General features: G+C 36.8%; 1 protein-coding gene across 1 annotated transcript in view; it reads left to right on the top strand.

Annotated features, from left to right (window-relative positions):
• LOC113233504 overlaps nt 1–24,938 on the top strand; it is a 33,776-nt gene that overhangs the window by 2,605 nt on the left and 6,233 nt on the right. The window contains exons 4-18 of the mRNA XM_026468631.1: nt 448–560; nt 1,075–1,166; nt 4,499–4,557; nt 10,832–10,854; nt 11,640–11,763; nt 12,780–12,880; nt 13,389–13,463; nt 13,966–14,018; nt 15,616–15,803; nt 16,765–16,934; nt 17,718–17,954; nt 19,341–19,573; nt 20,575–20,785; nt 21,461–21,698; nt 23,384–23,531. Of these exons, the coding sequence (XP_026324416.1) occupies nt 448–560; nt 1,075–1,166; nt 4,499–4,557; nt 10,832–10,854; nt 11,640–11,763; nt 12,780–12,880; nt 13,389–13,463; nt 13,966–14,018; nt 15,616–15,803; nt 16,765–16,934; nt 17,718–17,954; nt 19,341–19,573; nt 20,575–20,785; nt 21,461–21,698; nt 23,384–23,531 (2,065 nt within the window). The remainder of the gene's footprint in view (nt 1–447; nt 561–1,074; nt 1,167–4,498; nt 4,558–10,831; nt 10,855–11,639; nt 11,764–12,779; nt 12,881–13,388; nt 13,464–13,965; nt 14,019–15,615; nt 15,804–16,764; nt 16,935–17,717; nt 17,955–19,340; nt 19,574–20,574; nt 20,786–21,460; nt 21,699–23,383; nt 23,532–24,938) is intronic.

Raw genomic sequence — 24,938 nt, 5'->3', positions numbered from 1 at the left:
AGCTTGTCTGAACCTTTAAATTGATCTACGTAAGACGCGTACTAGTTAAAAAACGTCTTGCAATATTTGCTGTATAATTAGCTGACATATAATGCTAAAAAAATGGCTGAATTATGGTAACAATAATCATGGAACCACTTGCCACATACTACACCTCAATGCTCAATTAAAATGAAAACACAATTAAAATAATTCTTTTTCAAATGAATGTTCTTGTATTTATGACCAGTGCGTCATATGAATATTTTTTAGCATGTCCATATGTCCATAATTGTATGTATGCAAGTTTTAAGAGCTTAATCTGTTGTGATACTATTGTCATAGACACAAACAACATTTTAATTAGACGAAGACTTAACAGTTAAGATATGCGACAGTGTTATTATAACAGTTTATGTATATTTTCGCAGTTCAAACAATTTTAGAATATTTTTTATTATTTTTCAGCGCGGAAATTCAAAAAGAAAGAAGAAGAAGCCCCTGCAAAGCTCTTAGATGACTTATTTAGAAAAACTAAAACCACTCCATGCATATACTGGCTGCCTCTGTCAGCTGAAACGGTAATTACCTTCACATATTTCTATTAGCGATGAGACGAATTGTATTTGTTTCAACTTGAGTTACTCAAGTTGACTTGACTGCTAACTTGAGTTGCAACTCAAGTCAACTCGACTCGGTGTTTGACAGAGCAACCGCGAGTCGCGAGTAGAACTCGAACCAACGATTCACGGAGTTGGACAGGATCGGCGACTCGTGCATGCTCTGAAGGTCACTGACGCGCTGTATGAATGAAGTATTCGGTTCGGTTCATGAAAAAGTAACTCGAGTTGACTCATTATAGGAGTAACTCGAGTTAACCGAGTTCAATGACTCGACTCGCCCATCGCTAATTTCTATAGTATTGTGCACGCGGCAATAGTCCTTTTGTATAATATAATCCTGCTTATCTAACATCAGTGTAGGTACTCGTCGCAAGGTACATTTTTTGTGTTCGTCTGATAATAAATTTATTTTTTTCATAACATTAATATATATCATATGTAATAAAGGATGAAATTATTTTGTTTATTACAGATTGCGATAAAAGAGGAGCAACGGCGCCAGCACATGGCCGAGCATGAGCGGCGCTTGCAGGAACTGCGGCGCACGCAGCATCGTCGGCATTAGCATGGTCCGTCTCCACTCATACAACCCTACACTTCCACACACTCCCTGCATGCACTACACAACATACTCAAACATTGCACTCACATTCATGCAACGACACAATCCTACACACACATTCTCATTGTCATCTTAATTATTTTTGTCGCTCTGTCGACTTTTTTTTCAGGTGTACTCATTGATTGTAGGTATTTTTGGCATATTGAATAATTTCACTTATTAGAGGATTATTTAAGTTGTACTTTTATAGTTATTCACACAAACTAAAGTAAGGGAGTTCTACACTCAGCGATTGCCATAAGGAAACATTATGCAGAGACGGCGAGCATATGAATTTACATTTTATAAAAAATGTTATAGAAAGGCACGCTTGGAGGAAATCCTATGATTTAATTCACCGACGGAGTGCCGCGGTCGCTTGATCGAAACGAGGGGCACACAATTGGGACTCCGCCGAGAAAAAGCCGTGCTGCGAATGGTGCTGAGTTTACAAACGACATTGCCGTCGAGATATGCGCGGCGTTAATACGAAGCAAGTGCGCTCATTACTTGTTTCTAAATTTCTGTCCATCGGCTACCAAGAAGTTGCAGATACCAAAACTAAAAAATGACGAATTTCCGGAATTGACATTTTACTTGAAGCTTTGATTATATTGAACAACATAATAATAATGGAATGAAAAAATATACATTGATTAATGAAATAGACAGATTTTACGTAGAAATCCATAACGAACGGGTGTTGCTGTGTGTTGCTGATAGAAGACATGATTTATTTTCTGATTATGGATTATTGTCGGCGCAGCTATCCAGAGACACTGGAATTAGTTGAAAATTTATCAAATTTAGCATCGGCGTCTAAAAGAAACTAGGTAGTGTGGATTTTGGATTTAGTCAGGTGTAATGTTTTTTAATAGAAATTGTTTAAAATCTCGAGTATTCCATTGACTTGATGTTCAATAAACGTATTCCTATCTTATTCTGTCGTCTTATTTGCTAAAAAATCTTTAAAGTAATAATGTGTTGGAATGATGACAATCGATTTTTAACCACATATACATATTTTATCAAAGTTATCTTAATTATCATTCGGAATGTAGATATACCTACAATGTATACCTACATAATATTAGAGGCAAGGAAAAATTCCAAATTAGTTTTACTCCAGGATTGTTTATGATACCAAGTGAGTGGACGGACAAGCCTTCTGCCTGGTGATAAGCGACGCACCTGTTGCAGTGCCGCTCAGAGCAACTGCGCCCGTCACCCTGAGACAAGTTGACAAGTCATGTGCCTGTAATTTCACCAGAACCAAAATCCGAACGCAGTAATGCTCGCATAACTACTTGGCGGCAGAAATAGGTAAGGTGGCAGTACTTTCTCAGACGATCTCTCACAAGGAGCTCTACTGCTACTAAATTTCATAACTGTAGTTATGCGCGTCCAGCGTACAAACTTTTTAATACAGCCCAGCATTCAAGACATTCGTGAATTACCTCCTGTCGAATGAAGGTATTCTGAAACTATTTATAAAATACACATAAACGGGACATTTCAAGAACATTTACTCGAGAAACTAGTAAGTATAAACGGTACATACATACCTTATAGCATGCATGGACAATAATATTGCACATAATATATCAATCATTAGGTTTCCTGAAGCAATTTTACTTTTGGTGCAATAACTTTTTGTATGATTTTTTTTTTGTGTATACTTCAGATACTAATAGTCTCAAAACTTCCGAATTAAAAAGACATGTATCTGGAACACAAATCTTTCTAATGCGACTATTCTGAAAACTGGTATTTTTTTATTGAAAATTGAGGTATAATGTTAGATTCATAACGTGAAAAGGTATACTAATATCTGGTGAACATTGATCTTACTTAATATTCTGTCAATTGGCGGTTCCACTCTTGGTACCGCTAGTGGGATCAATAGGATTTTGATAGTACTCATCTGCCGTGTCACACCAATCTCACTAATTTTTAAAACCATTAGTTTTGGGAAACTAAATTTGAAATGAATTTTATGCAATATCTCAAAATCGTGAACTAACTGCCACAATGACAATTGCTTAACGTACAATCGATGTAATTAACCTTTACTACAATATGCTTTTTTTATGTCTTTGTAAGTGTCATCGTTATTTTTTTATGATTTCATTTATTTCTAAGCATTAATTAATGTCATACATATCGTGTAAAGCGTATCACCTATTTTGTGAGTTACGTGACCCTGCCCATTACTAGCGTTAAAATGTTGGCCAAAGGCTATCTCATGTATATTCATTTACAGCTAATAGTAATAATACACTTCTGGACACATCTATTGGCCCACCTTAGAGTTTAGGTTTCGATGGCCCCTACCGAAATATGATTGCTAGATTGAACAAAAACTGTTGATGCAGTTTTAAACCTGATACATTTTACCATCTTTTTCGATCGTATTGTTTTAAATTTGAATTCAGAATACCATACGACATGGAGCTACGCCTAACAAATCGGATATGCGCCTTGTTAAAGGCAATTGATTTTTGAATAAAAAACATGTTTTATCAAATAAAGGTTTAATTTAATAACGCGTGTTGCCTCCATGGGCATCTACCACAGCTCTCATACGATTAGGCATAGAGTTTATCAACCGTTCTATGAAATTTTGAGGGATCATCTCCCATTCCTCTTCTATTTTGTAAGTCAATGTCTTCTATGGCAGTTTTCAACTCCTGCATCGTCTGGGCAACTGGCTGACGAGCCCTAACACGTCTTTTTAGCTCGTCCCACATGTGCTCAATGGGGTTCATATCTGGGCTTCTGGCTGGCCAGTCCATAACTGTGATGTTCACATCCCGAAGATATTCCCTGACGATGCCGGCCGCATGGGCTCTTGCATTATCATGCATAAAAAGGAAATTTGGGCCCACATAGTCCGCGTATGGTATCACGTGAGGTTCTAAGCACTCACGAATGTACCTTTCAGCATTTAATGTTGGCAGCCGTGGTCCTGTAACAACCTCAAGTTGAGTTTTGCCGCTCGCGGATATACCGCCCCAGACAGTCCATGAGCCACCGCCATAAGCAACCCTCTCTTCAAAGCAGCATTGTGCGAAACGCTCTCCCTTACGTCGGTAGACCTTCTTCCTTCCATCATTGCCATGTAACACAATTTTAGACTCATCAGAAAAGAGTACACGGCTCCAATCTTGCTGTGTCCAATTTAAATGACTGCGTGCGAAATGAAGGCGCGCTGTTCGGTGGGCTCGCGTTAGTTTGGGCCCATTAGCTGGCTTGTGTGGTACCATATCGCGTTCTTTTAACCTTCTCCGAACAGTTCGAGCGCTCACAGATACTCCGTGGAAGTCGCGAAGTTGGTTTTGTATCTCAATGGAGGTAAGGTGACGATTTCTCAAGCTGGTCGTCACGATGAATCGATCCTGCCTTTCAGTTGTGACCCGAGATCGTGGCCTTCCTTGGCGACGAACAAAGCCGCCAGTCTCTAGGTACCTCCGATAAATATTTCGGACCGCAGATCGACTTAAATTAAGTTGAGCACTCACGTTTCTTTGGCTGTGTCCGGCCTGAATAAGTGCCACAGCTTGGGCGGCGACTTCAGGTGAAGTATCCATAGATTATTGATAGAACCTCACCTTAATGTTAAGAATAAGTAATGTTTGTTGCAAAACCAAAGATATCAATCACTTTTTCAAGAATTAAATCCAAGTAAACCAATAAAACCAAGTTTTCTTAGTATTCGATTGTTTGATATCAACAAACAGGCTCCAAATTGTCTTTTGTTTCTTTAAATTCTGTGTTCGAAATTCAAAAAAAGACTATTGAATGAAATTGTGAATGTGCCAGGTTCAAAACTGCATAAAAACTTTTTGCTCGACCTAATATAAAATTTTAACTAGGACCAAACGAAACTGAAAATACAAGGTGGGCCAATAGATGTGTCCAGAAGTGTATAATAGTTCCCGTACCAAAGAAAAGTAAAAAGTTAAGTTATATTTGGGTATATTAATGAATGAATGAATGAAATCTTTTATTTCAGGCAATGAAATGCCCATAGACAAAGTGTTAGTAAACAATTAAAACTTAGACTATTGTTAGTACATACAGCACAAATTAACCTAACCTTATTTTATATACAAAAGAACCGATTTGATTTGCCCAATCCAGCTAATTAATAAGCTGTTTGTTTTAAATGAAACATTATTTAATTGTAATATTCTTAAAAGTGGAAAGCAGTAAATATGGATCAAATTAATTTGGGCCTAATCATAAAAATGCAAACAAAATTTTGTCTTTTATTATCATTACAAATGTAATTATAACAATTCTGATGTTGTCAAATCCACTTAGGATAATAATTATATTTATTATTTTATATACATACTTATTTATTTTATATAATTAAAGTTAAAATAAAAGAATTATATCACATAACTCGAATTGCGAGAGGTATGCGTATTTTCGCAAACGCTTTGTTATTGTATTGCCTATTTCAATTATGTTTAGATAAATGAAAATCGCGTAATAATATTATTAAATTAATGAGACGCAAGCATTTGGCGTATACTATATCTTCGTAAATACATTTTACAAAAAAATAATATTTTGTGCTCTTATGAAGTAGCCTTGTTACGCGTAACTCACCTATCTTAAGATAGAGAGGTGTGTGACACGCCCGTCATGTGCCTATTAAATAACATGGGTGGGACTATTAGGATTTGTGAATCCTTTTGTCTCCACTCCTGTTGTATAGATGCTGGCCATACAAGTGTACTGACAATTGGAAAATATAGATTGTTGTCATAATTATCAAATGAATTGATATCAAAGCTACTTTGATGAATTTTGTCCGTTGCTTTGGAGGCGACACTCGAACAAAAGTGTATAGCTGATATGCTATTAATAATAACTCAACACTCATAGCCCCGCACTAAGGATACCCTGTATTGCGGGTGCCATGGACATACATAGACAAGCACAAATTACATCCACACTCACGAGAGAAATAAATATAGGCCATAAAAATTTTTCTCCCGGCCCGGGAACCCAACCCGGCATCACTGCGTGGAAGTCCAGTATGGTAACCGTTCGGCCACGGAGGCAGTTGTAGGCAGTATTGACTATACAAAAGTATTTTTTCTCATTCGAATCCTAGAAGACCAAATTTAAAAATAAGACAAAAAAAATAGTGCAGGGTCAAGAGTACGTGAACTGACAATTCAACTCTACGTTTGCCATATGAACGGTCAAAGTCCAGTGTCAAGCTTGATGCTTTTTTTTATGATACTAAGTGACGGGACAAACGACTCGTGCACCTGGTGGTAATTGACATGCCTGCCCATAAAAGTTGCAGCGCTGCCGAGAGCTTTAAATCGCAAAAATCTGGGGGGCACTGCCACTGCGCCCGTCAGCCTGAGACTTAAGTTGTAAAATTCCATGTGCCTGTAATTTCACCAGCAACCCTATGGGTTACCCTTGAATACCCAAATGCAGTAATGTGCAGAAATAGGTAAGGTGATGGTACTTCCCTGGACGAACACTTCCACAAGGAACACTATTACTAACGGATTGATGAGACTGGAAAAAGTTGTAATGACTTTTTGGTTCGATCGAACGTAGGTTCGGACGACCCAAACGAAGAGTGAGAAGACAAACCGTGTCTTGAGTGGGGCCTTCACGTGAGAGTGAACGAGGCTACAAGAATATTTTGAATTACTGAATAATCTCTAAAATTATATCGATAAAGTCGAATATTGCGCGCATGACCCATGAACCTCTAAAATGATCGGGTTATTTAGAAGCTAGTAACCGGGTTATAGGGTTTCAGGTGCTTTTGATTCGATTGAACACGATCGACATATCTACTACGCATTCTTAAGGCAGATTCCACAGAAAAGAATAACTCTAGAGAAGGGTTTCTCAAAGTCAAAGTCAAATAATCATTTATTCCATACGTATAATTTTTACACTTGAAACCTTCATTTTTTTAAGCTACTGATCGTTCACAACGCTGACCTCCCTGAGCAGAACAAGCAAGAAACTCTTGGGATAGCTCTTTTCAAATAAACTTAAATGCTATTTTATTTGAAAAGAGCTATGCTATATAAATGCATTTTGAATCATATTTGTGTGGAACCTAGACTCACGTTGTCTTTCCATACATCTTTACCTAACACGTAGTCTACAATTTTGTATAATATGACTTTTCAATTAAAATACTTTCAATGTAAGTTTTAAACTTAGGAAATGGTAAACTTAATTATATGCTGCGGAATCTTATTGTAAAAACATACACAGTTCCCCATAAAAGAATAGTTTACCTTAGTTAAACTAAAATGTGTTACCATGAGTTTGGACTAGAAATGGATATGTCCTTCCTTAACGAAGTTATGTATAATTTTATGGGCATATAAAATATTTGAGTAAATTAATGTAGATACTGTGATGCCACAGTCATGATACCAGTCTCTCTAAACTTTTCTCTGAGAGAAATCCGAGAACCTAAACGATACACAGAACGAATCGCACGATTTTGCAACAGAAATATGGTTTGTATATCTGCCGCTTTACTATGGAATATATTTATACTATGGAAGTAACTAAAGTAATCTAAATGATTATCACTAGTAACAGGTTTCTTACCACGGTATAACTTCTTTTTATTTTCCCGATATTTCGGAACGGTTGCACGCTCCATGGTCACGGGTTGACTCAACCCGTGACCATGGAGATGATTTTGATTTGATTCAACCCTAGTCTAGCAGTAGCAACATCGGTATTTTCACGTATTCTACGGACTGCGTATGCAGCAGAGCTTAATTTGCTGGCCAGGGAAGATATATATGGAAACTATTGGAGTTTACTGTCTAAGGTAACTCCCAAAAAGACAGCTTTATTAACAAGGTCTAACTTTTTTCCATTTATTTCTATAATTGGGCCAGTCAATTGTACATTAGGTAATTCAAATTTAAGACACTTTACTTCTTGGCATTGAGCAATAAATTGTTAATATTAAAACAATAAACTACCTTTGAAAGGGTGTCATTATTAATATTGTCTTAGTTAACGTCATGTCTGTTTGTTTTCAAAATCAAGGATGTGTCAGCAAACAATATTATTTCGCAAAAGTCCTTAACAAAGAGTGAGATATTATTAATATAAATGAGAAATAAGAAATGTCGAATTATTAAGCCCTGCGGAATACCCATTTTTACCGGAGAACCAAAAGAAGTCACTCCATTTATATCTACTTTCTAAATTCTACCGTTAAGATATGACGAGACAAGTTCTAACGCTTTGTCACTTACTCCGTAAAATTGCAGCTTCTTAATAAGACGATGGGCCTCATAAGAAGGCTCAAGGTCACTCAGGGGGCAATGGAGAGAGCGATGCTTGTTATTTCCCTACGTGATAGAATCAGAAATGAGGAAATCCGTAGGAGAACTAAGGTAACCGACATAGCTCGAAGAATTGCTCAGCTGAAGTGGTAGTGGACGGGGCACATAGCTAGGAGAACCGACGGCCATTGGGGCGGAAAGGTTCTTTAATGGCGACCGCGTATCGGACGATCGCTCAATGGGTATGCGGGCAGCGCAGGGCCGATCGTCCACGACGCGTCGTGGAGATCGTTGGGGGAGGCCTATGCCCGTAGCAGTGGGCGTCGTATGGCTGAACGATGATGATATAATGTTTACGGCGATTTCCGGAAAGAATGATTGAAAAGCTTGGGCTACCTCATCTTTTGATTTAATAAGTTTGCCGTCTAATTCTAGAACTATATCTCTATCATGTTGTTTAACCGTGCATGACTCTTTATTTATTATACTCCAAGTAGTTTTAGATTTATTTTTCGATTGTATAATTTTATCGCTGTGAAACTTACCGTAGCAGCTACACATACTTTTTTAAATATTTTTGAATAAATTTTAACATATTCTATAAAACTGGAATTAGTATTATAAGTTTTCATAGCATATAGCTCATACAAACCCAGTTGCCCAGTCATTACATTTAGTCTCCCTGTGGAAAGTTAGTGATTTCGATGTAAACACCTTATCAAATTCATTTTTAATGCAATTAAATATCGTGCTATGTAAAATATTTGGAACCTCCGGTATATGGGGGAGGGAATTTAATCTATTGTCGATATTCTTTTGAAATTCTTAACCTAAGATCCACGAATCCCTAAACGTTTCGTGTAATGAAGGCCGGGGGTCCATGACGATGGCAAGCCTACCTAACATAGTGCATTAATTAACTACCTTCGTGGCCGAACGGTTATCATCTTCCACCGGACTTCCACGCAGAGGTCCCAGACTCGATTCCCGGGCCGGGAGAAATATTTGTATGGCCTACATTTATTTCTCTCGTGAGCTTGGGTGTAATTTCTGGTTGTCTATGTGTGTGTCCATGGCACCCGCGACACAGGGTGTCCATTGTGCGGGGCTATGTTGAGTGTGTGCATTATTATTATTTTTTTTATTTATTCTAATGTAGGTGTGCATTTGACCTCCATCTCACCTGATGGAAAGTGACGATGAGGTCGACGATGGAGCTTGCACACCTAGATAATGCCTATTCACTCTCGCCTTGAAAAGGTCCAAGTTATAACGTTCAGGGAACAAGTCTGCAGGCAGGGAATTCCACTCCATAGCCGTTCGCCATATAAATGTGGAAGCGTAACGCTTCGTGCTAATCTTTAGAATATCCACAACATAGGGGCGGAAGCCAAGCCTACGCCTAGTCCCCCGATGATGGAAAGGGGAAGGCGGAATTAAATCGTGTAATTCCATCGCACACTCTCCGTGATATGTCCTATAAAATACCGATAAGCAGGCAACTTTACGGCGGTTCAAGGCTCTGCAGTTTCGGCTCTACTAATTCCGAGTCACCTACAAGGCTCTTGGTATGCTTGTCAATTGAATCCAAGGTGGCCAGTTGATATGTAGCAGAGCCATCCCAAAGGTGGCAACAGTACTCCATACACGACGGGACTTGTGCTTGATACAATTGTCCCGGTGTGAAGTGATTATTATTATTGATATAAAAATTGGTATACAATGAGCGCTTGACTATAGTATCAGTCGGTACAAAAACAATACGTGCCTTCATCATGCTACTCATTGTGACGGCAAGTTGTGTACTGTGTCTAAAAATTCCCTACTAGACACATACTTCTTCTTGCATTTTTTTTTTCGAACGGTTAGAATACAAATTCTTATCTTATTTATCGAAGAAAGAATTTTCCCCGGTTTTATAAATTAAAATTTTCAGCGACTTTTAGAAAAGACATTTAGTATACCAATTATGAATTCAAAATTGCATAATCAAAGACTTCAATCTACTACATTATAATTTTTGTTCAATATTTTTTATGCTTAGGAAATTTAACACTGAAAATGCAGAGTGGCTCGAATTATGTGCCTGGGAGTGTAGTTACAAAAGCAATTCAGTATAAGAAGTGGCATTACCGATGATGTTTAAATTTTACAACTGGTTATATACTTAAAATATACATCAAAGGGCTTATAAGTATATCTGTAGATATTTGTTTATCAGAGGATAAAAAAGTAATTCAGAGATAAGCAAATGTAAGACAGTCGTCCGATCGATCCGAGACGATTGGGGGCAAGCGCGCCTATGTAACAGTGATAATTGAAATATTTTGTAAAAATGGTAAATATTTTTTTCTCTATTCTATCAAATAATTCAAACTTTGTTACAATATAATATAAGGAAATGCATCGATGTGGTTGGTTTTAAATTTTTTCAGACTGTGCGTGCAAGTAGTTCATTACTTACTCTAAATTAAAGAACTACATTTTATGTTTATTAATTTATAAATTGGTCACTTACATTAGCGATGAAGGAAAACATTGTGATTCTAATTGCGACCTTTAGTACGCTAGTGCAGCGGACTAGGGTCTAAAACATCGCCTTATATGAGACCCGTGCCCAGCTGTAAGACTATTCACTTTTCAATACAGATACACATTTAACTGTTTTCAAAAAAAGGAGGAAGTTCAATTCGACTGTATTTTTTGTGTGTATGTGCCTCCATAGTAGTCCCGACAAATTTGAAGAAAATATTCCAGCTCTAAGGGTCGTGTTCTAGAACTCTACTCAATGGTCAAGTCAGGATTGCACTGGAAACACAAGCACTGGAAATACGACCCTAATGGCAGGGACTTGAGTATGATTTCGAGTGCTTTAAACCATACTCAAATCCTGACTTGAGCATTGAGTAGAATTCTAGAATACAACCCTAAGAGTGGCACATTAGGGGATGAATCGGGTTTATTGCATTTCACCCAATTTTTGTTAATGGATTTCAATAAAACCTGCCAAATAGATGTAATTCCACAAACTTTTGAAGTCGGTTTTGTTATTATAAAAAAGTTATAATTATTATTATGTACCTAGCTAATATTGAGTGGTAAACTCCTTTATGATTTCGTAAGGCGCGGTGGTGGTACGTACTGGCGGTGGTAGTGATGTCGGTGACGGCAGACAACCCTTTCACAATCGACGACTTTGTCTCAGGGCGGTTTGCGCAGAGAGGATTCAATGGCACTTGGATTTCTGGTATGCAGCCTGCATCTTTTATTATTTTCTTTTATGGGGTTTAAAATTAAAAATAACATAATATGTAAATCGTGTAACGATTACTATAAATTAAATATCTATGGGGCGACAAAAAATCTCTATTTTTTCCTATGAAACATAATCTCGGAATACATCCGTAAAAAAAGGGTTAGTACATTTGTGTTACTAAAATTATTCTAATTATTCGAATACATAGATAACTTAAGGTACACCGTCGAGTTATTCTCATACCACGACTGTGTGTGTCCGCTGCTATGGCGCGGTGTCCGCATAGAGGTGTTCGTGTTAACTAAAGCGGTACCTTTGGGAAAACTATGAGATGTCGTAACTTATTTATTCGTTAAATATTAAGAAAAAAACAATGCGTTTTTTTATTACATCAAATTATTTTTCACCTTATATTGCCAACTTATGAATTGAGTTAACCTGCTGTTTTCGAGTATGTCTGCTATCGCATTAAATTGCTTGTTAATATAAAGAATAAACCTTATCTGTTAAGAATTAAACCTCAATAAACCATGTTTATTATAGTACAATCACTTACACATACCAAAACTTTCTGAACATATCGACTATATATTCTGAAGAAAAGAATTGTTTGCGTCATTTATATAGCATCTGGTTAGATGTTAGTACAAGTTGAATGAAGTCGATTCTGGCGCCAAAATTGAATGTATCTGAGATGTAATTTCTTGCAACGCTGCGAAGTATGAAATAGTATAAAATGTGTTTTAAAAAGTGACACCTTTAGAAAATTGAGATAGTACCAGTTGCCAGTTTACAGTCGATATGTCACAATAAAAATAAATTAGAGCTTTTCAATTACATAACTAAATTTAGTTTTTTTTTCAATTACATAGCTAATTAGCGAAGTTTTATGACTAATGCTATTAATAGCAATATTCTCGAAACCTGTAAAAGTTGCTGAACAATTTTCTGCTATAAATAAAAGTATGGACCAAGTAACGTAATTACAAGTGAAAGTCATATTTCAGATACCGAATTCACCTTCACAAAGCCCGAAGAACCGGGCATTTTCGTGTACGATGCTTCTGATGACAGCATCAGAGAGTTCTTCGTCAATGCGTCAGTTCTGGTAAGAAATCAATGCAAAATATAATCCCTTGTGAAAGTCTGGAGAACGTAGTAGGCAACTAAACCTGTCTTACAGCTCACTGTATTATTAGTATTCGATAATTTATCGATTCGTATAGAAATATCTATGTATACGTATATTGTCGTAGATAAATTTTCAAAATTAAATAAATTTATTAATTTCGGAGTGCTAACTTATCACTCTAGAATATGTGAGTTCGCCTTGTATTGCAATAAATTTACTGAGCTGTCTGTTCATTTGATGATGAATTTTTTTTCAATTATACAGAGAATTGGTTTGGAAAATTGGTTTTTGTCAATTATACAGAGAACTCTGAATTTAACGTATAGATAATATTAGATGAAATATTTTGACCGGATGACTCTAACTTTTGACTTGTTGCTAAGTATATAGACTGTATGTGACTTGACTTTATTGAACAGTGAGATAATTCATTAGTTCATTACATTAAAATACTATATAAGTAACACTTAATTTTTGTCGACAGGAAGCCCTGGGCACTGAGAATCCAATACTCTCACGGGATCGGCAGTATATATTAGCACCTAGTGATGTTCAACGGGTACCATTACATTTTCCATTTAGTTAATAATAATAATAATTTAATTCGCCTCAATAGTAAAATAGTAGTAATAATTCAGAATTGAAGGCTTAGTAATATATTGTGTATTCACTTATCATATCAATATTATCAACTTATGATAGTGACTAGTATGAAGATTAAAATATATTATGTAGTAAATATCGAATGTAGATTTCAAAATAGTGTAATACAGGTTGGTATCAAAAGGGGGCAACAATACTCTGGGTCATGATAGTGTCGGTGATACTGAAAGACTTTAGTAAGATATAACATATTTAGTTATTCGGAAACTAAAGTCGACATTCCCTATATAATTTCTGGTTCTATCAACCATATGGTTGTGTTTTATCTAAATTTATTTTAACCTAAAAAGATATATTTCTGTCTAAAATCGTCTAGGGTAATGTACTTTCTTCCATAGCCCAAAGTTTTGGTTATATTTTTATCTAACTAAAGGTTATTAAAATCATTTTGTTCACAGGTCTACCGATACTCTACAACAGCTCGATTTGCTCTTTACGAGATAGAAACTCAGTAGGTTTTAACATTTACTAATCGTAACTGTACCAACACTTATACGTTCTGGCATATATCTTGCATGAGGAAAAGGTATTGGGACACAAGCTTCAATTGTTAATTACCTTACAATTGCTTAATGGGAGAAGAACAATACCGTGAAAAACCCTTCTAAAGTGTTTTCTAAAATCGTTAAAAAAATGCAAAAATGCAACACCAATACCACTTAATTGTAACAAGACCAATCCAGCCCTGCAAGATTTAAGCAAGGACAAGGCGAGATTGCGAGATTCAGATATAGGCATTAAATATTGATGCATTTGGATTCAAATAAGTGTCGATATTGATTGACGTTCCCTAGTATCGGTGTCAAAACAACCGTTTCTTCTAACAACAAAGTTGGTTGTTTGTTATATTATACTACTAACTATTGTGTCCATGATTATATTTTGAAGTAAGTAGTTTTCTTACTTAAAATAATGTGCTCTTGTGATAAAAGTGTATCAAAAAACAAAAAGCACTATTGAAGTTAATGAATTAACATAATAAACAACATAAACCGAAAATGAAAGAAAAAAGTAGCGAACCGGGGCGCGGGCGAAACACGGCGCGACGATCCGCGAGCTGGTCACACCTTGTACCCTTGTCATACTCTAAATATATAGTATTATTTATAAATCTTATTAATATATGCGAAAAATTATGACTAACCAATATATATGGTCATCACAATATTATAAATTAAATAAATAATAATAATAATAAAAAACGCACACACTCATGGTCCCGTCCTAGGGTGTCGGGGGTGCCATGGAAACACATACAGGCAACCACAAATTACACCCAACTCACGAGAGAAATAAATGTAAGCCATACAAATATTTCTCCCGGCCCGGGAATCGAACCCGGGACTTCTGCGTGGCAGACCAGCACGGTAACCGGTCGTCCACTTGCTGAAAATGTGCTTACTCTGTTGCGTTGTTCCAAACTATGAACCAACCCTAAATAATAGAATTGTAGTTTGATAAGTAACAGTAGCTATAGTAAGACTTGCGAGACTCTTGCAACAAAACCGAGACCAAGACATAGGGTCGTATTCTAGAACTCTAATCAATGCTCAAGTCAGGATTTGAGTATGGTTTAAAGCACTCGAAATCATACTCAAGTCCCTGCCATTAGGGTCGTATTTCCAGTGCTTGTGTTTCAATTGCAATCCTGACTTGAGTATGATTCAAAGCACTAGAAATCATACTCAAGTCCCTGCCATTACGGTCGTATTTCCAGTGCTTGAAATCATACTGAAGTCTGCTCAAATCCTGTCTTGAGCATTGAGTAGAGTTCTGGAATACGACCCTGAGTGTGCAATATTGAGACCAAGACCAGGTGTATTGACGCGAGATCAAGACCAAGTGTGGCGTTAGTCTCGTCTTGGTCTTGCATTGGGCAACGCTGTTATATGTACCATTTCCGCCGCAGCCGAGTTAGCCCAGAAACCAGTTCCGCCCAGTGTTGTTTCTGTAATTTTGTATGTAAGATTCGTCAAAGTTAGACGGTCTTATTCGAAGAGATTCGTTTATGTAATTGAAAGATAGTAAGTGTTTATACAATATTTCAGACACACGACCCTTATAGCAGATCATGAGCCACTCCAACTTTGCATCTTCGGCGCGAATCACGCGCTAGCGTACGTGTTGAACAACAACGTGTATTACTTGCCCAGTGACGTGACCGAAGCTATCCCTCTAACCTTCGACGGCAATCCGGGCGATGTTTTCAATGGACACACGGATTGGGTGTATGAGGGTAAGTGGCTATTTGTTGAACTCTGCGGTTGGTAGTGCCGCCTGACCACTGTAAACAACTCGTGATAACTAGTCACTATAGACAGGGCTCCGACACTTGCTCAAGGTTATGCGATAACGTTATTTTCACCTCTATGTGCGCGTGCTTAAGTGCTTTTTCCTTGTAGTGAGCACCTGGTGTCATTAGTCAGATTTAGTAGGCTATTATAGCGTAGGTATTTTCGATTTTGTATGAGAGTAGTAACTATTAAGTAATCTGTGGTATAGATTATTCACGTTAAGAATGCAGTAGTAGGAAATCACCCTGGCTATATAAATGGCTTTAATAGTATGATAATAATAACATAAGATGCAAAACAGATTGAAACAGAGCGTAACAATCACAATGTCATGGGAATTACCCAGGCGTTCCTATTTCTAGAGCGACCCTCTCATGAAGAGCCTAAAAGGATGGTTAGTTGAAATATGCGATTAAGATCCGAAAAAATAGTTCACTTTTAAAATATGGAAGTCAGATTATTTCGCACATTACAGTGCGTCCTTGACCTAAGGTTGAAATCGAATACACCACTTCTGAACTATTTTTTATGTTTCATATTAAAACAGATTTTGGGCGAAAATGCTGTATAAACCTAATACAAAAATATGTAGAAGCACATAGAGAAACTCATATCTATGAGATGGAGAACCGGAGTAAACCTCCTGCCACGAGCTGTAGTTTAGTTGGTTAGTGTGGTAGCAACGGCGAGGCAACAGATACTGGTGCCGAGGCCCGGATAAAAGGAACTTTTCCTTGTGTATATTCGATTCATGTATCAATAATTATAACAAATTAGTGGAGTATTTTCACAAAAACATGAATATCATGGTAGTAAAAACATAATATTCAACGAAAATAAATAATGATACAGGGTAACTTAACATTGTTTAGACTAAGCTTAGTGGTATCCTTTATATTACAGAGGACGTTATGTACACCGGGCAAGCAACATGGTTCTCGACCCAGGGCTCCTATCTTGCTTTTGCCAGTTTCGACGACCGTGAAGTTGAAACCTATTCGTATTACTACTATGTCAATATGACAGAGCCCGATGATTTGTACCCGGAACTCGTCCATTTGAAGTACCCAAAGGTCTGTATGTATAAGGTCTAAAGGTCTGTTACTTGGGTTATTCGAAAAATAATACTGCTCTCCTTACCTAATATAATCGTAATTTCTAGCGAAATTTAGTTATTAACATGTCTGAGATCAGCGAAACCAGATCTACAACAACATCTAATCGGTTTTTTAGTATCTTATTTAGTTTCAGTTGTATTGTTAAGCGTAATCAGCTTAATTCTGATTCTTTTTGGTGAGACTAAAACCTTAGGTGCCAATATTTCGGAAATTACCGAAATGTAAATGCGTTAGTTATGGCAATAATGGCAGAATAATACTCAGCTATTTACCTACGGAAATTTCGTTCCATACCGAACGCAGCAGTCTTTTTTTATGATAAAAAGTGACCGGGCGAACAAGTCGTGTGCACGGCTACTGCTCAAATGTTTCTTGTATGTCATCGAAATTTTATAATAAAACATCTTGCCATAGATTTATCATGGTGATTGTTACTTAAAATAAAGAAAAATAGGACTTTTCTTTTACCTTTTAATAATCTGTTATGAAATCTCATTATACTTATTGGCACCTTATTGGAAATCTAATAAAAAGTTTTTTTTAACGAAACTCGTCTCTTTATCCCTTTTATATGAAGATAAACCACCACATAGTAAGGTGCGTTCATTATAAGGAAATTCGAACTATTTAAAAATCAAGTCGTCTATCGAACGGCTTAATGACAGCCTTTGTTGCCGTTCCGTCAATGTGGCAACAAAATATCTCGTTACTTTATTCTTTTTTATTCCTTGTCTATAGGTTAATCACCGTAACCCGACAGTGCGCCTGCGTGTTGTTAATCTTGTGGGTATAACGGCGAACAACATCAGTTACATAGATCTACCTGCTCCCGTGGAGACGGTTACCGATGACCACATCCTTGGTGGTGTACAATGGACCACTGACAACGAGATTGCTGCTCTTTGGCTTAATAGGCGGCAGAACTCCACTGTACTGAAGATTTGTAACATTGCCGTCACTCCAATAACTTGCCAAGTAAGTACTACTAAAGTAGCGTTGAATAAAAATGCTTAAATCGAACGTTTTTAATTTTAAGTCGAATATTGTAGTCACTTTGATGCTGTGTTAATATTAAGATAACTCCGAAACAATATTGTTAAAAGTATTATATGACACACGTTATATAACAATATAAGTAATATAAAAAACAACATACAACATCGCCACCTATTCATACGCGTTACGCATGTTGACTCGTCATTGTTTTATTAACCGACTTTAAAAAGAGGAGGTTCTCAATTCGACTGTATGTTTTTTTGTAGTATGTTACGCGGTAACTCAGGTATTTGTGAACAGATTTTGATGATTCCTTTTTGTCGAAATGTATGGCAGATCACTCACTCCAACACACGTACTCCATAGTATACTTATTAAAACAAGTAGTTCAAAGTTCTTCCTGTGCGGCGTGTCAATACCTACGCGTCGTCGCTTGGAGCGTAGAGTTGTCACATTATTATTGTAGTTGGTCCTTACACTAACAGGTCGCAAACATATTTTGAAAAAAAAAATGTCATAAAAATAATAAATACAGTATGCTCATGTTTACTAAACTTTTGTCAAATGCAGTACTTATATATTGACATTTTTATATTAGTGTCGCGGATTTGTATCTCGGTTATGGGAGTATGAAATAGAAATGATATGCTGAACAATTCAAAATTTGACGCATTCTTATTGGTACAACCTTAAACACCTTTACTATTTGATAATTTTTTTAGCGAATATTTAAATTCTATAATGAATGGTATGTGCGGTGCACTGTACAACGCGAGTGCACCGCGAGATTATGTGAATGTGTACATCCGTACATGGCGCGGCGGGCGTGCACACGTACAAGCCGCGCTGTCATGTAATAATTTCCATTTTGAACAATCATATTTATTACTTAGAAAAATAAATATTTTTCTGAATAATTTTCCTATATTTTTCCACATTTGACAGTTTACAGCTGTTAAAAGTTGAACGAAAACGATGGAATTATTATAATTTGTTTTTTACCTACCTACTGTGATCCTGTTTTCCAGTTGTTGTCCAATTATTTTAAATCTCAATTTACTCTAACTTGCTTTTAGCTATACAATTTTATTTTATAATTCATTCTAAATAAAACTTTAAAACATATTTAAACGTAGAACATAATATGAGCCTTCCAATTTTTCCAACTTATCAGAATTTTGTTCACGGTTTGATATTTTCCGGAAAAATATCCTCAACAGTAGTATGGAGTATGCTGTTTGTCTTATCATACTCTGATTATATCAGCGAAAACTATGACATACCACACAGTCGTAGATTGTTGTCGTGGACGTGGGCCGATTTTGATTTATTGTTATTTTATTCTATGTGTATGTTTGTGCATAGGACGAGTACAGAACTCAGCCAAACGGTTGGGTGCCTATAGGCCTGCCACGCTTCAGCAGTGACGGCAGTTACTTCTTGTCCCTTCGATGGTCGCTGGAGCAGACTGATGGCAATATATGGCAACATCTCTTCCTCAGCATGCGTATTGATGATGACATTGTATCCAGTTCCATTACACCTCAACATGCCACTGTTAATAATTTTGTTGGAATGAATGAGGAGTTTCTTGAATAGTACGTATATCTATACATATCTATGTTATGAAATTGTATGTATATGTGATTGTATAGTAATAGTGATAATAATAATCAATGATGAACTCGGTGACACAACGTTTTATTCTGTAGATATTGGATGATGAGGTTCCGGGTCCGATTCCCGGTAGGATCAATTTAGGAAAAAACTTTTCTAAATTGGCTCTTGCCTGGGTGTTCGTTTTATTGGTTTCGTTGCTCTGGTACTCATAATACTTCTGGCACTTATTATTATTATTCTATCAATAATTTTCTAAACAATTATAGCAATAACTCGAAAGGAAATAGTTTCCCCGAGCTCTTAGACCAGCCTTCTTACTTGAAAATCAGCGTGTTCAAATGTCCTAAATATATAATTATATATTGAAACCCATTACACACACACACACACACACACACACACACAACCACAAGTTACACCCATAATTTGTGGTTGTCTATGTGTGTGTCCATGGCACCCGCGACACAGGGTTTCCCTAGTGCGGGGCTATGTTGAGTGTGTGCGTTTTTATTATTATTATTTACTTAGTTTTAAAAATAAGTATCTAAATTTTATTTTTAATGCTCATTTGTCTTAGTGTTGAGGTCCAACTTAAAACTATCAATGCTAATTTATACATACGAAACATTTTTTGCTTAGCTCTGAACAGATTAAAATATCCGCTGATTTAATTTATTTTATGTATCAGAGAAAGAGGATCAATCATTATAAAAGATGACCGTTTAGATTTTTTTGCCTGCTGCTTTTGCAAATTTAAAATTATCATTTTAATACATGCCTATATTTATGTGGTGTTGTATTGTAGTTTATGAGATTTTAACAACAAATCCGAAGAAACAAATAAAAAACTATATTAGCTTTTATTTGAAGGCTAGCCTCTTACGCCCGCAAAGCACCACTGGTGCTTCACACGGAGTCGGTAAACTATGTAGTACGAGTATTTGCTCGTATGAGCACCGATACTGATTACTGTTTTCAGCTACTACACGACCACTGTACCCGATACCCCGTGGCAGTCGCAAGTGCGCGTGGTTGGCGCAAATGACGGTTGCCTCAGCTGCAACCTGGTATTGCCGGACGGGGGTCCTTGCACGTGGGCCACCGCCACGGCCAGTCACGGCGGCTCCTACCTGACCATTACTTGTTCCTCGTCTAATGAAATTTCTGCTACGTTTATTATTGATACTCGGGTTAGTACCACGCGCCTTTCATTATTATGCGAATGCGTCCGTATACGGCGCGGTAGACGTGCACAAATACAAGCCGCGCTGCTACGTTTGTAATAGAGTTAGCATACGTGTCTTTTTACGTAATAATCGTCAATTGTTTCCTTCAAGAAACGGCTGGTAGCGCACTTTCTTGGTGAAGTCTCATGTCATTGTTTTTACTATTTTGTTGTATATAAATATATATCCACATGTGTGCGTGCGTGCGTGCGTGCGTGTGTGTGTGTGTGTGTGTGTGTGTGTGTGTGTGTGTGTGTGTGTGTGTGTGTGTGTGTGTGTGTGTGTGTGTGTGTGTGTGTGTGTGTGTGTGTGTATTCAGGTTATTTATTTACCTGTTATTACCTGTTAGTTTATAATATTTCTCTCACTTTCTCTATTGGCTGGAAGAGATATTTTTTAGAGATAAGTCCACCTTTGCTCACCGTTTGTATAATTAGTATTTCTTTCGTGTAGTAAAGAATTTATAGATAATGCCACCTACTGATATTTTATTTATTATCTGATATTTTAAAAAGATTCACAATCAAAGTAACTTGGTTATTATATAAATAATAGAAAAGTAAAAAAAATAACTGAAACGAGATTTTTCAACTTAAATAGGCTAAAGTAAGCTTACTTTTACGTTTTTTTTCTCTATAGACTCGCGAATCAATCCGCCTATGGGAAGACAACGCCATAGTTCGTGAACGCCTGGTGGGAAAGACAAGACCCGGTAGCATGATCTTCACAGTGCCCCTTCAGAACGGATTTCCTGCCCCTGTACGTCTTCACCTCCCCCCTGGACTAGACTTCAGCGACACCAATACTAAATATCCACTTGTGTTTTACGTATATTCTGGACCTAATACCAATACAGTATTCGACACCTTTACTGTCGGTAAGTAACTTACTGTGTGGAATATATGAGTAGTATTTAATGTCGAATCGCGTTAGTCGAAATTGTCTATACCATTTATTTACTCCACAAAAAAAGATGTAGTGTTGGGTCATGGAAAATTTCCATTAAAAAAAAATTTCAAGTCATATTTTTCAAATTTTCCGGGATTTTTTCCGGAAAAATTTCCGCTTTGAAAGTTTTTGGAAAATTACCCAACAGTAATTAAACGTAACTTATAATATTGAGTTTATTGAATATTACGATGTTTGTAATATTAAGCTGTTAAATATCACCACGATGTTTTGCTTACTTCGCTGACTCAGCGACCCGAAGTGGATCTTGGCCTCCGACACCTAAGTACCTATGCCATTTCTGTCGGTCTTGTGCCAATTCCGACCATTCAGTCACATTCAGTTCCTTTAGGTCTTTGGTGACTTCATCCTTCCAGCGATATCTTGGAAGACCCACTGGACGATGACCCATAGATTGCCCCAAATACGCTTTTTTGGCATCTCGATCCTCTCCCATTCTTTCCACGAGCGGATTTTATATCCCCCACGATGTTTTACTACCATGGTATTAAATATTTTTTTGTGAAATTACTCCATTAGTTTGTTATAATTCTTTACACAAAGATCGAACACTAAGAAAAATTCTTTCAATCCGGGTGGATTCGAACCGGCGGTGACGCCTTCAGCATACCGTGACTAAACGTAACTTATTCAACGATATAAAAATTTACAATTATTGTGTGGCAGGGGAGTAAGTTAAAGCACACTGTGTAGAGCGCATGCGCATACACATAACTGGTATTCAGCTTTTGTGGATTAGCCGATATACCTACGTATAAAACACGCGTACGAAAACATAAACCAAAATTGAAACTGATAACACACAAGTTAATATACATAGTATTTCACACATAGAGCAGTTAACTATAATTAACATAGATTACTACTACACGGTATTAATAATAAACTATTTTACACTTGAAATACGCTTCCTTCTTTCTGTGACTCCAAAAATAAACCCTTGAGCCGCTAAATCAAACACAATTAACAATGAATATCTGCCTCTGTGGTCGAACGGTTACCATGCTAGACTGCTACACAGAGGTCCCGGGTTCGATTCCGGGACTGAGAGAAATATTTGTATGGCCTACATTTATTTCTCTTGTGTGTTTGGGTGCAATTTGTGGTTCCTATGTGTGTGTCAATGGCACCCGCGATACAGAGTTTCCCTAGTGCGGGGCTATAAGTGTGTGCGTTATTATTATCATTATTTTGTTTTCGTTTTTTTCGTTTGTACTTACTACTTATTTCGGTGACGCACTGATCCAAAGTGGGTCTTGACCTCCGACACCAGATTCTTCCAGTCACTAGCACCGAGTTCAGATCTTTCTGGACTTCATCACTCGAGTGGTACCTATGACGTCTGACCGTCCACTCGGTCGTCTCAAGTAGGTACTCTCTTTTCGCGGCTCGATCCTCTCCCATTCTTTCCACATGTCCGAGCTAACTAAATCTCGCAGCTTTAGTTTCTCCCAGAATATTCGAATTGGACTCCGGACATCAGATCTTCAATTTCAAGGTTCTTCCTTGCTTTCCAGCTCCATCCTCCCTTTGAATCGGTCCCAGAATCTTTTCATTATGCAAGTTTTAAACAACAATGTGTGTTTACACTAGGTTATCATTCATACTTGGCGACCAGTCGCAACATAATCTACATGGTGGCGGACGGAAGGGGTTCCGGTCTCAAGGGACAAGAAATACTGTATTCACTCAACAATGCTTTGGGCACTGTTGAGGTCGAAGACCATTTTGTTATTCTCAGGTAAGCAATCTAAAACAATAATTATAGTTTTCAAATAGTGACCTTTTGTGGCTCCCGTCAAAAGGCGATGACAGGTTGGTCATTTTCAGGTAAGTTTTTTATACTCAATTTTGGTGACAATTTCTTTTTATTTAAATATTTATAGACTATCATCATGAAATATTATTTAATATTCGAGTGTAGTAACCTGAATTATTATTTAATATTTCACAATGATATGTACGAGTAGTTAAATAATATAAATTGTCACCAAATTGAGTACAAAAAACTTACCTGAAAATTACTGGCGTACAAAATAACACTATTCTAGCGCAACATCCACCTGTTTTTTTGGGTAATTTTCAGGTTTGTTTTCTGCGTCTAATTTCGGTGGCATTTTTTATTATTTAAATATTCTTGAATAATATCATGAAGTATTATTTCATATTCGAGTGTATTAGTCTGAAATATTATTTAATATTTCACGATAATACACTCGAATACTTAAATAATACAAAATGCCACCGAAATTAGAAAACTAACCTAAAACTTACCCTTTTGTTTTACGTGGAAGCGTCACATTACATGTTTGGATACTTCCATTATTTTAATAGCTATGTTGTTCCTTATATTGTTCCCCAAGAACGGTAGCCCTCTATGGTACCTTGTATGGCTGTCTGACCCTTACTCGTTGAACGAAGCGAACAATAAAGACGTACATATGTATATAATATATATAAAGGTTTTCGTGTTTCTTTGTTCTATCAAAGGCCTAGAGCTACGTCGTACGACTATATATATCTCCCGAACAGACTCACATAGTTACCCGCAATAACTTTCTACATAATTACCTTAACTTTATAACCTTACATATTTCTGCCGCCAAGGAGTGTGCTAGGAATACTGCGTTTCGGTTTTAAGGTGCTGCTAAGAATTAAAAATTGCTATTCGGCATTTCTTTACCTATTGTATTAAAATTAAGTGGATCTCAAAAAATTGATATATTAATAGATATTAATTACATACTTATATCAAATTTTTTTTTTGCCCCTCCTTGACAATAAGTTAATAATAGAACGTGTGCAATTAATAACCAGTGTTTCGTAAGTTAGTAAACTATGTAGTACGAATATACTCGGTACCAAATAGCTCATGGCAGTCGCAAGTGCCCGTGAATACCTTTGTTATTAATTGTAATTGTTGCAGGAGTTATATAATTTAAAAAGTGTAGAAACACTTGTAGGCCTATTTTGGAAAAGTATGAGGACTGACTGATAATCAATTTCATCATTATAGTCCGTTTCACATAGTATGGGTACGGTGACATTTGTGATTTGTAGTTTCTAGATAGTATTGATGTAAATTTGAATTAAAAAAATCGATTTCAATATCTTATCGAGATAGTCTGTAACGAAGAGAGAATTAATT

Source organism: Hyposmocoma kahamanoa, unplaced genomic scaffold (genome assembly GCF_003589595.1).
Source record: "Hyposmocoma kahamanoa isolate Upper Pololo Valley unplaced genomic scaffold, ASM358959v1 102, whole genome shotgun sequence".
In the NCBI taxonomy this organism is placed as follows: domain Eukaryota; kingdom Metazoa; phylum Arthropoda; class Insecta; order Lepidoptera; family Cosmopterigidae; genus Hyposmocoma; species Hyposmocoma kahamanoa.
Note: the sequence above shows the minus strand (reverse complement) of the source record. Positions and strands in the feature narration are given on the sequence as shown.